At 46.7% G+C, this 13054-nt stretch overlaps 1 protein-coding gene across 1 annotated transcript in view; it reads right to left on the reverse strand.

Moving 5' to 3' along the window:
• The window catches only part of FBXL7 (F-box and leucine rich repeat protein 7), a 388279-nt gene extending 375735 nt beyond the window's left edge, over positions 1 to 12544 (reverse strand). Inside the window, exon 1 of the mRNA XM_007092923.2 lies at positions 12339 to 12544. Coding sequence (XP_007092985.2) covers positions 12339 to 12375 — 37 coding nt within the window. The 5' untranslated portion in view covers positions 12376 to 12544. The remainder of the gene's footprint in view (positions 1 to 12338) is intronic.
• Positions 12545 to 13054: the final 510 nt, after the last annotated feature.

The raw sequence follows: 13054 nt of genomic DNA on the forward strand, positions 1-13054 counted from the left end.
AGGCAAATATGACCCAACCATATACTTTCCGATAAAATATACACAGCAGTGTCCCACTCAATACTAATCACAAAAACAGTTGAAATACTGTAAGGCAGTGAAGTCAAAGCCTTCAATAATTGCCTTCAGCAATCCTAAAAAAACAGACATTTCATTGTTCCTTAAATACACAAGTTACACTATTTCATCCATAAGAAGATGGCCCTGCCTGATAAAAAAAATAAGGGTCCAAGTTAGAATATCCTCGGAAGAAGACACGTGTCCAGAAAAATATGTTTTTAGAGTTAAAATGTCTGAGTCCCAGAAACACTCCTGAAACTACTACGGCGTTTTCATGAGCCTTTCTTAGATCCAACAAAGACCATGGCCACAGATTCATGTTCATTTCATTATTTAACAACAAAAACGTGTATCTCAGGCCTACTCTATGAGCAGGGCTGCAGTCACATCTGGGCGAGCACATGTAGGATGAATAATGAATGAATACAAAGGACCAAGAAATAGAAAAACAAATGAGACTAAACTAGAAGACAGTGCCTGGAGAGTAAAGCAATTAAAGACTAAATGAACAACGCGAATTTCTATCACAGTGATAGAACCTCAGTGACTTCATACCAGCTCATCCTAAAAGACCTGCCCCAGGCCCTCACCACTTCCAAAGGCCTCTGGGAAAGGTGGTCATTCAACAGCAAAGGACACAGAAGATGGAAGAGAACCAGGATTCCTGTCACGCTCAGAGTCCCCAGTTTTAGAGGTGATTCTCTGGTCTCCCAGGCAGTGACATAACTTTCTCTAAAGCATCCGGAGCAGACGTTGTCAGGGAGGGAAACACCCCCCCAAGCCCCACCTGAGTTTTGCCAACTAGCAAGGGCACTCCAAACAATAATGTCATCTTGCTGTGAACGTGTTTTTTTTATGTTTATTATTTTTGAGAGGGAGAGCGCGCGCACGCGTGAGAGCAACAGCCGGGGAGGGGCAGGGAGAAGGGGACAGAGGATCCAAGGCGGGCTCCGCAGGGACAGCAGAGAGCCCCATGCAGGGCCTGAACTCACAAACCATGAGATCATGACCTGAGCCGAAACTGGATGCTTAACCGACTGAACGACCAAGCCCCCCTCCCTCGTCACCAATATTTCCAACAATTTACTCTGCATTCTCATTCTGATCATCTCATCACCATCAGGCTGCTCCCGCACACCCGTGGCTGGGTATGGCCACTCGGAAGGCAGACCTCTCTGCGTCTAGCAGAGCTGAAAAGCAATTAAAGGATGGATGCTTGCAGATCCCCATTTCTATCCTGGGGTGAGAGCAATTTAAAATACCGTCAAAGGCACCCGGGGGCTCGGCTGGCTGCGCATCTGACTTTGGCTCAGGTCATGATCTCAAGGTTCCTGAGTTTGAGACCGGCATGGGGTGATCTCAGGCCCCGCTTCAGGCGAGCTCTGCTTCTGTCTCTCTCCCTCTCTCAACCCCTCACTCACTTGCACCCTCTCTCTCTAAAAATAAATAAATAAACAGGTAGATAGATAGATTAATAAATAAATTGGGGCGCCTGGGTGGCTCAGTCGGTTAAGCGGCCGACTTCGGCTCAGGTCACGATCTCGCGATCTGTGAGTTCGAGCCCCGCGTCGGGCTCTGTGCTGACAGCTCGGAGCCTGGAGCCTGTTTCAGATTCTGTGTCTCCCTCTCTCTCTGACCCTCCCCCGTTCATGCTCTGTCTCTCTCTGTCTCAAAAATAAATAAACGTTAAAAAAAAAAATTAAAAAAAAAAAATAAAAATAAATAAATAAATAAATAAATACTGCCAAGAATTCCTGGTGATAACCCTCTAGCATGATTATATTCTTGTTTTCCTGTAGCGCTTCAGGGGGAGTGAGGGTATCGTGGAAAGTGTAGTATACCTAGAATCAAAATGACCTCACCTAATCTTCAGCGTAAAATCGAAGCAAGTCACTTACCCTATCGAGGCCTCAGTTTCCTCACCTATAAACTGGGGATAATGTCGGACGCCCCTTCCACGGTCCCTGTGACGATGAGTAAGATTAATGTCTGAAACGCTTTATGGTTTCCAGAGCAATTTCAGAGACATACTTATGGAGAAGTCTCCCAGGAGCTGGCAAAGGAGAAGGCCAAATTCCCCAGTACATATTGGAATAATTCTCCGTATTAACAGCTGTTTCAAATCCACGGTTCTGCAACCAGAGGGAAATAGAAGGTAGAACCCATCGACTATTGAGGGAGGAAAGAAAATGTGTGCACCTTTCTTAGTCCTCCGCTAGCTTTTGTTTGGGAGCAGGTCCCCAGGCTACCCAGAACAACGGCCAGTGACAAGTACATAATGCTGTGGAGAATCCAGAGGATGGCATTTCAGGCAGACGGTACAGAATATGCTCATTATTTCACGTACTGATGCCATTATAGACGCTCGTTAGCCCGCCAGTTTGTCGGCAGATTGTTGCCTAATGAGCAGGTAATCGATCCCTGGGAGACCCAGGTCAAACGAGTTGAGAGTTTCCTTCAAAACACATCCTGCGGGGCGCCTGGGTGGCTCCGTCCGTCAAGCGTCTGACTTTGGCTCAGGTCATGATTCCACAGTTCGTGGGTTCGAGCCCCGTGTCGGGCTCTGTGCTGACAGCTCAGAGCCTGGAGCCTGCTTCAGGCTGACTCTTGATTTTGGCTCAGGTCAGTGGCCCCAGGATTGTGGGATCGAGCACCCGCCTCAGGCTCTGTGCTGGGCATGGAACCTGCTTAATATTCTCTCTCTCCCTCACACTCTGTCTCTCTCTCTGCCCTTCCCCTGCTTGTGCCCTCTCTCAAAAAAATTAAAGAAAATTAGAAGAAAAAAAAAAGTTTTTCATTTTGGATCTCCTAATCCATAAAACCGTCACCATTTTTTTTTTTTGTTTAAGGGCTACTTCTCAGCCACTGCAATTCTTTGAAACACACAAACAAAACAAAGATTGGGAAAAGTTTTGGCTGCACACCTACGATGTCCAGGCAGGAGGGGGTCATGGGCACAGCGGAAAGGGCCACAGACTCCAGCGCCAACAGGGACTGCCGTTGTCACGGGCCGCTCACCCGCTGTGCGCCCTGGGCAGGGCCGAGCCTCTCGGCTTCCCTGTTGGCACCTGTAAAATGGAGTCATCAGTGCCCCCTGAGCGGCTGCCGTGAACTACAAGAAAAGTGTGTGTAGACTGCACAGAGGGGGAAGGCAGCACCTAATAGGTGCTCAATAAATGTGAATTACTGTTACTACGCTGACAGCAAATAGAATAAACTTGGAAATATTCGTATTTATTAATAATCATTTTGATCTGTGAGCTCAGATTTTTTTTATTATTTTTGAGAGAGAGAGAGGGGGAGAGAGGGAGTGTGTGTGAGTGGGGGAGGGGCAAAGGAGACAGAATCCGAAGCAGGCTCCAGGCTCTGAGCCGTCAGCCCACAGCCCAACAAGGGGCTTGAACCCACGAACCACGAGATCATGACCTGAGCCGAAGCCGGGCACTCAAACAACTAAGCCACCCAGGGGCCGCGCGGGCTGAGATGTTTTTAAGAAAGCCAAGAGTTGAGCGCAACATTGATCCTGTTCTTTACATTAGGAGACAACCATTGCCCTCATTCCCATTCTCTCTGAATTTGTTCTTTTCCCCCCTCCTTGAACTTGCGTTCCTTCTTCCAGGGCACGCGAGTTCTCCCACCTGCTGCTCCTTCTGGGCTCTGACCCACGTCTGACAGAACCCGTCAGGCCTGGCCTTTGACTTGGACTTAACCCAGATGCTACCATGATCTGACCCGAGTACTTCACCGGGCCAGCGGGTTGTACTACATGTCTAAGTAGCCTTTTCCTGACTTCTCCACCTTGCCAAGAAGTGGGTTACTTGCAGCCAGAAGGTCAATCCACAAGTACACGAATAATTCCTGAAATTTTTCTCTAGAAATTTTGATGCACTTTCCACGGCTGCATCTGCTTGAAAAATGCTGCAAAGGAATTTACCACAGAAAGGGTAGCAAACAAAAAATGTTTTAATAACATTTCTACACATTGCTCAAGGCTTCTAACGTTACAATTATGAGTTCATGCAGTGTTAACAACTGTTTTTCATTTTGTTACTGGTTTCAAATTTAAATAGGAATTGATAGAATGAGCACATCTAATGCAGGACCTAATAGAGATTTACGGCTCCAGAAACAGTCTACACTTCTTCAACCATGGAATGGGGAAAATGTTGACCATGTGTTTATATTTCATTACCGAGGAAAATTCAGAGATGGTTAATGATTATTCATGTCAGACGTTTTAAAGTTGTCCATCTTTGGGGCATTAACTAGCACATTTTTTTAAATGTTTATTTATTTTTGAAGGAGGGAGAGACAGAGCAGGAACCGGGAAGGGGCAGAGAGAGAGGGAGACACAGAATCCAAATCAGGCTCCAGGCTCTGAGCTGTCAGGACGGAGCCCAACGTGGGGCTCAAACCCACGAATTGCGAGATCGTGACCTGAGCCAAAGTCGGACACCCAACTGACTGAGCCACCCAGGCACCCCACCGGCTAGCAGATTTTAAGGGCATCTGCCCAAAGGCTGCCATTCTCCTTTGTGGCAATGTGCATGTTTGAGAGGGACCCTGACTAGGGACCCTAGTGAGATGGTCCTGCCCTTTTCTGAAACATTTCAAGGTCCTCACTTACAGAACCTGCAGGAATCACTTTCCATGAAATAAACCACATGAGGATTTGAGGGAACAACTAGGGAAAGTCTCTTAAAAACATTTAGCTTCTCCCAAGGGTCTAAGCTACAGTTAATCCAACTCACCTGTTTGTTGCTGTTGTTTCAGAAACATCCTTTAGATACTTCTGGAAGTGCAGGTACTATCCAGAGCTGTCCTCGTTTAGAGAGTAACTCTATCTCTATTCACATTTTCCCCTGACCACTTACCTCCACACTTAGCACACGTGGGGAAGCAGGGTCCTCCTGTGAATCAGGACTTCTCATCTTGCTCTAAAAGCCTCTGCATCCCTGCCTAGCTTCTCAGAGACTGAACGTTTTTAGAGCAAGTCTATTCTCCCTGCAGATTTAATGCCGTGAGTAGGTGGAAGAAGGGTTCGAAATTTCTGTAACTAGAACCAAAAAAACGAAAACAAAAAAGAGCTACATTCTGGCAAAGGTCAGCTGATCTGGCCTCCATTACTACACAGAAGATCTGTTGCTACGTCTCACTCATGGTACACATCGTGTGGAACAAAATATCAGAGCTTCTTAGGAAGATGCTGTCTTTGTGTGATCCCAGGCAATTTGCAGCTTCTGATCGAATTTCACTAACCAGTAATGCCAATTAAAAGTCTTATGTACAAGGTAAACCATGTATTCAAGACACTCAACCTGAGCAGTTAAAGGTCTTGCTTCAAGTTCAGCAGATCAACATGTTTTAGGGTTAATAATAAAAGTGAAAAGTAACACCATAGGTAGAGTCAGTGTCCATTACTACACTGAAAATACGGACAAGTCACTTATCAAACCCAATTTTTGTGCTGGAGCTTATGTTCACAGAAGGCAGGAAAATCAATAAAATCAGTAGATTTTTCGAATTAACACCTAAATATATCTAGCTAGACAGAAACACAAACATGTAACAGGTGGAGACGAAGAGAGAGAAAGAGAATAACCCAGGGAAAGTGGGGAAATATTTTTTAACACCTAGAACGATAGAGCTGTATTCGGGAGAGGGGAAGTGAAGCAGTAAAATGAGTTAGAATCAAACAATAACCCTTTATCAAACATAACTTCACATGACCGAATATTTGCAAGGGAACTGGGCATAGGGTCCTATAACATACCCCTTGGTCAATGCAGAAATCTCTAGCACATCATCCTTTACTGTAATCACCTCCTTCCCATGTCTGATGACTCACTCACTCACTGGGAAGCCTATCTCAGAGGTGGTCAGCTCCAATCATGGGGTCTTACTCAGACTCGGCCAAATCTACCCTCTAGTAACTCAAATACAATTGGTCGTTGCTAGGCATCTTGCGATTTAATTTTTTCAGCACGACGGTTCTTCAAATACTATTTTTTTAATGAATCAAGTTTCTTTTTTTTTAACATTTATTTATTTTTGAGAGAGAGACAGAGCATGAGTGGGGGAGGGGCAGAGAAAGAGGGAGACAGAATTCAAAGCAGGCTCCAGCCACCCCACCCCCACCCCACCCCACCCCCGCCCCCTATCAGCACACAGCCTGATGCAGGCCTCGAACTCACTGACCTCAAGATCTTGACCTGAGCTCAAGTCGGAAGCCCAACCCATGGAGCCACCCAGGCGCCCCTTTAATGAGTTAAGTTTCTAAACTTCATTTATTCCCTTCTTCATTATTCAGAGAATTGACTCACTCTTGATTTTATTCAAGATTATGTCATATATTTTAATACATCCTTAACACCACCTTAAAATCCATATCTAGACTGCCCCACCAGTTACACAGGCAAGTAATCTGCACAGCTTCCAGAGGGACACCAGTAGATAAAGGCTGAAGGCAAAAGTTATTAGTTACTCAAAACCAATCCAGAATTCGTTTTCTCTCAAAGGGCAGAGGGAGTTAAGACAAAGCTTTTGTGAGTTGATTCTCAGGGGAAAACAAACACTCCCTCTCTTTTCCTTCTCATTTTAAACATAAAAGATTCCCCAAATCTCTGAAAATGTCTTCTCACCCTCAGATCCAAGATGGTCCCATGAGCTACACTAATGCTTTGATTTAAACCGAACAGTAGAATCAGTACAGCTTCTCTTGATTGTCATCAGAATGAAATTATTTACTGGAGGCAAAAGATGAAGACCTATCTCTATCTAAGAACTTTGGAGATCTTTGGGGTTATCGTCACATATCCAGTGAAGTCAGGCAATATCCCCTGGTCCTAGGCTTCCCCGACCCAGAAGCAGTCGCAACACAGCTAACGTAATATAATTAGATAAAAAGATATTTGCAAAGATTCTAGGCCAAAAAAAAAAAAAAAAAAAATGCCCAGTGACCAAAACTGACTCGGTTCCACTGTAGCTATTACGGAGAGCTAATGATGTTACCCTTGCGTAAAATGATGACTTACGCTCCCCAGAATAGAACGTATTCACCTTGGTAGAACACAGTGGTTCCAAGTTATAGTCAATGTGCTACCTGGATGGATCCTCAAGGATCAGTCTTTCACTTCCTTTAAGTCCTGGTCCAAATGTCCACTTTTCAAAAAGGCCAACAGCGACTGACTAAAATTGCAACAGTCTCGTCCTCCCAGTCTCCAAATAACCTGATGACTGTTTTTATTCAGAGGCATTAGCCCCTTAGAATGTATCACACGGGTGACTGAATTACTGGGTGGGTATGCACACGTTGATTGTTCCACTTCCCCTCCCTCCCAACGTGCATGCGTGCACGCACACGCGTGCGCGCGCACACACACACACACACTCACTCACGAAGAAAAGATTGACAAGTACAGGATCTTACTCCGTTTACTGATGTATCCCAACCATCTAGAAGAGTTCCTGGCACATAGTAAGAAATAAGAAGTCAACATACATTAGTTGAACGAACGAATAAGTGACTCTGGGCTTAGACAGACTTGGCCGGGAGTCCCAGTGCCACCTACACCAGCTGTAGGACCTGGGGGAAAAGGTCATGTTCTCTACAGCTGTGTTTCCCCATTGGTAAAATGAGGACCTTAGGAGTGCCTGCCTTGACGACTGTCATGAGGGTTACGTGAGTCAGTGTACGTCAATGGCTTAGAAGAATGCTTGGACACAGGAAACTTTCACTAAACATTAGCTGCCATTATTATCATTATTCCAAGATCTGTTTCCCGAGGTGGTGATGGATTAGTGATGATTTATGTGTTCAGGCAGCTGACTATCCTGATATCCGACAGCACAGGTCTGAGATGGTGAAAGGGCACCCAAGGCGCTTGATAAGAGCCGCAGAGAAACCAAGAGTCAAACCCCATCACGGTGTCCTCATCAGCTCCAATTCAACAACACCCAGGATTTTGCAAAGGAGCTGTTAACTGCGTATTAAAGCTGAAACTACTGAGTAAGTGAGGGTGAGGCTCAGACACCTTAAAAGGAAGGGAAAGCAGCCGGTCCCTTCCCACTAGAACAGGGAGATTTGTTTCTTTGACTTAACTGGAGTCAAAGCTAATGGTCACAAGCTTCACTCCAACTCATTCTCCAGATTTCTACACACAGGCTGAAATTTACACCTTATGAAAGAAGATAAAGGGGGAAAAAAAAACAGCCTTCCCTGAAAGAATTTATCAGAACATCCTAATCATTTAGACATTCACGTATGTTTCTAGAAATCTAAAGATCAGGATTGGTATGGTAACTTTTTCCTGGAGCAAAATCCAAGTTGGCAGTGGAGGGGAGAAGGAGATGGGGTTACAAATTAAACCATTAACCTGAATAGTCACTGAGTATTTAGCAAAACAAAACACTTTGGAAACACCCATTATGTACACAGATTTTGAATTTAGGAAGAAAAGCAGGGAGTCCAGGACTGATTTATTAGGAGAGGTGAGGGGTAGGGGGAACAAGTGAAGAAGACAGAGGTGAAGGAAAAGAGGGTGACAAGGGGGGAGGGGCGCTTATGGATTTCATGGCAATAACTAACAGTCTTAACTTCCCTATTATGATATTCCCTATATATTATATTTACTATATTCCCTATTATAACACACCTTCCAAGGTTAATCTCCATTAAGTGGTCCATTAAGGCATTAGGAGAGCAAAATAAAATGAATGACCATGTACTCAAGAATTAGATCTTGACAAGTAATGCCAATAAGGAATTTCTCTCCTCACTCGAAAGAAAGAAAGAAAGAAAGAAAGAAAGAAAGAAAGAAAGAAAGAAGAAAGAAGAGAAGAAGAGAAAAAAGAAAAGAAAAGAAAAGAAAAGAAAAGAAAAGAAAAGAAAAGAAAAGAAAAGAAAAGAAAAGAGAAAACCATGATTTCAGGAGAACTGAGCAAGGTCACAGAAGCTAAATTGAAGCGGGACTCAAATTTACAGACTCCCAAATTAATGCTCTGCCCTACACAAGAACTTCCCCAAGTTTTAACAAGTACAAGATAAATGATTCAATTCTAGGAGGAGCCCAAGATTCTGCATTGTTCACAAGCTCCAGGGTGATGCTTATGCCACACACATCCTTGCATTACACAGAACTGGAAATGTCTGCCCTGTTGCACTTGCTACGGTAAGCCTCGGGAAGCATTTTTGTTGTTTTAATGTACAGAGTGCTTTTCAGTAGCAGGAGAAATAAGATTACATAAGAAATCCTGAAGTTTTAAGCATTCCAATAATTGAACACTCACTGTAAAAGGAAGGTGGCTTGCATTTACATTCGTGGTGTCAACCCTAAAATATACTTAAAGTGCAGATTTTTTTTAATTTTTTTTAACGTTTATTTATTTTTGAGACAGAGAGAGACAGAGCATGAACGGGGGAGGGGCAGAGAGAGAGGGAGACACAGAATCGGAAACAGGCTCCGAGCCATCAGCCCAGAGCCCGACGCGGGGCTCGAACTCACGGACCGCGAGATCGTGACCTGAGCTGAAGTCGGACGCTTAACCGACTGAGCCACCCAGGCGCCCCTAAAGTGCAGATTTTTAAAGTATACTCAAACACCTATGTTTCAGAGTGGAGCGGTCTCTCACTGCATTCTATGGATATGCATCCACTAATAATTTCCCCCTTTCATTTCAAGTTAGGTATGGTTTGAAATAAATCTCTGAAATAAATCTTACTTCAAAGTATACCTAACTTGTACTAAACCTACTGAAACTGTCTTAAGTCTCAGTCTCCTTAATGGAGATACTGTGTTGAAGGGTTGAGTCCACTTGCTTTGAAATTTGACATCTTAGATTAAAAAACAAGGTGACACTGACACGTTGAATTCCAACAGGCTTATCTGCATGTATGTTACCACCCGTTGACACATTGTAACAAAGCTGACCAATACCAGTTACAGTTGACCTTTGAACTGTGTGGAGTCACTTACATGTAAATTTTTTGTATAAACACGGTAGGGAATTGCAAATCTATCTTCTCTTCCTTAAGACTTTCTGAATAACATTTTCTTTGCTCTAGCTCTAAGAATGCAGTATGTAATACATATCACATACAAAATATGTATGCATGAGTATAAATCAACTGTCTGTGCTATCAGTAAAGCTTCTGGTCAACAGCAGGCTCTTGTTGTTAAGTTTGGGATGCGTCAAAAGTTATACTCAGATTTTAGACTCCGGGGGAAGTTGGTGCCCCTAAGCCACACATTGTTCAATGGTCTACTGTACATATGTTATAACCCTATTTAGGAGAGGTCTAATGTCACTGGGGGAAAGATGTTTTTTTTAAGTTCACGTTACTTCTCTTTCTCTTATTTTTTCCCTACCGATCACAGAGGAATCTCCCAGCATTTGAACAGAGTCTATGAAAACTAAGCACAATGTGTCCCTCCAGCCAAAACTCAGTTACCGCCCGAAGCTTCCTATTGGTTCCCTTGAATCAGCTGAGCCCAAGAGGCTTTCCCTATAAAAAGTTCCACAGTGTATCTAAATCTGATCCCAGTAAAATTTCACTTCAGCTGAAGTGAAAATGCAGAGGTAGCATTTACGGATAACAGCTGGAGATCATTAGTTCTCTGTCTCTCCTTTTCTCTCCCAAGGGTTGAAAACTCCACTGTTCAGACAGGAAGTCGTCATACACCACACACAGCACCATACGAGAACGCTGGGATAGAAGAACAAGTTGCAGAGAATCAGGGGTGTTGGGAGTGGTTTCATTCAACAACACACAGCCCTGATTCCACTTAACTCTTGGGGCGTCCTCCCCACCGCCCAACAGTGTTCAAGGATCACAATGTATGCACATCCAGAATTGACAAGCACACATTTTACGCCCTGAAAGCTTTCTAATACCCAGAGTAAGAAGGCTTAATCTTTCATTATTCCACAAATTTTTAAAACATTAAGAAGTTCTGGGCAGTGGCCCAGATTCTCCAATAATCTTTGTTGGCATATTTTCGCATGGGCTATTTAAAAAGACAACTGCTAAACTTTTTTTTTTAATTAAATTATCCAAAAAAAAAAAAAAAAAAAATCTCTCCCACAAAACTGCCCAGAATAAGGAGACTATATATATGCAATTCAAAACATTGTGATCTGGAAAAGAATGATTTAAACAAAAGGTTCTTGTGGGTATGGTTTTTTTAGGGCGGGTAAATTTGCTGTAATTGCGCAAAGCTGCTGAGAAGGAACACAGACACACACGGGGATAGACATCCACGTTCTGTGACCACACCTCAAAGTTTTGAACAGGATGATAGAAGTTTCCCTAACACCACATGCTGAATAGCCACTCTGCATTCCTACCAGTCTGCAGGCGCTGGACCCGGTTTGTAACAGCCTGTCCTGGGGAGGGGGTGGGAGGGGGTGGGGGGGGGGCGGTATAAAAGCCATCCTGTCTCTTCCACCCCCCTCCAGCCAAGTTCGCGAAAGACAAACCTTCCCAACTTTTGAACCGCGGGAAATGCCTATGCAGGATGCAAATCGGGGGCAAGCTGTTAATCAACTCGGTTACAATTACTACGGTTTTATGCAAAGAGGAGGAGGAGCGAAGGAGAAGCCAACCCACACATCCATCATCCTTCTAGGGGTAGGTGGAGTTTAAAGTTTCCCCAACTTCCAACTTCCCACTTGACAGGCAATATTTCTGTGCAGTTTCCAGCCCCACGTAACACAGATGGTCCTTCGCCCGTCCTGAGCCCCGAGAGAGACCAGACAAAGCCCCCGGCCACTCCTCGCCTCGCGAGGCCCATAGGTGGTGTTTCACGAAACCGTCAGCTCAGGGGCCTTGAGCTGAGAATGGAAACTTAACTTCTTCTTCCAGAAGTTGTTCCCGCTTACAGGAGAGTCCCGGGGACTGGAGCACAAAGGCCTGGGAAAGTTTTCTCAGCGTTATTTTTCAAAACCGTCTTCCGCCATCTGCCAAACCATCGCCCTAAACCCCAGATGCTTAGGGAAGGAAAGTTGAGGCGCATGTGCTCAGAAATACGGCAGAAATGCAACTCGAGCCCTCCCAAAGACAACCTGGGAAGTTGCTTAAAGAGCCCCCCACGGTGGGAACGCATCCTCGGGGCCCCCGAACCCTCAGCGCCAAAGGGAAAGGTGACGGCCCCGACAGGGTGCCGAGCAGGGGTGCGCCACGGTAGCGTGCGAGAACCTTCCTCCCCAGACGGGAGGGCGAGGGGGAGAGAGAGGAGGGGGGCGCGATCCGGGAGGCTGAGGACGGGCGGCCCACTCACCCTCACTGCCGTACTGTTTGCCATTGTTCGCGCCCATCCTGCCGCCGTCATGCCCGCCGTCTCCCCGGACACTCCATAGCTGGGGCGCACCGCCTGCGCGCTCCGCCAGAGGAAAGCCCGCCCGACGGGACCGTTAGCTGCGCATACCCCACGCTCCGGGGCCAGGCTCCGGCCGGGGGCGGCCCCTTGCACTCCGGTGGGAGGGGGCGCTGCGTCCCCGCCTGGCACCCCCGATGGCTCCGGGTGGGGCCGGGGGCGGCCGCCGCTCTTAGAATCCGCGTTCCGGGCCAGCGGGCGCAGCGCCGCGGAGAGCCCGCGCCCCGGGGCCGCCCAGAGGCTCGCCGCGCCGCCGCCGCCGGGTCCCCATCCGCCCGCCCCGATCCCTCTGCGGTGGGCGCTGAGCCGCGCGGGCGGCCGGGGCTCCCCCGGCTCGGCCGCCTCCTCCCGGCGCCCCTGCGCGCCCGCGGCTTCCCCGGGGAGGGCGCGGCGGCCACTTGTTGCGGGTGCCCCGAGCGAGCAGAGACTCGCGGCCCGGCGCCGCTCGCCCGCGGGCCGGACTTTTGTTAGCGCCAGGCGCCTCCTCTCGCCGCCCAGCGTCAATCACAGCTGGAGCCCCGGGGAGGAAGGCCGGCCCGGAGATGCGCGGCCTTTTAAAGGGGCAGCGCGCCTTTTCGGGGCTCCGGCTCCCGGCCCCGGCCTCGCCGCAGGCCCGGGCG

Source organism: Panthera tigris, chromosome A1 (assembly GCF_018350195.1).
Source record: "Panthera tigris isolate Pti1 chromosome A1, P.tigris_Pti1_mat1.1, whole genome shotgun sequence".
NCBI classification, from domain to species: Eukaryota; Metazoa; Chordata; class Mammalia; order Carnivora; family Felidae; genus Panthera; species Panthera tigris.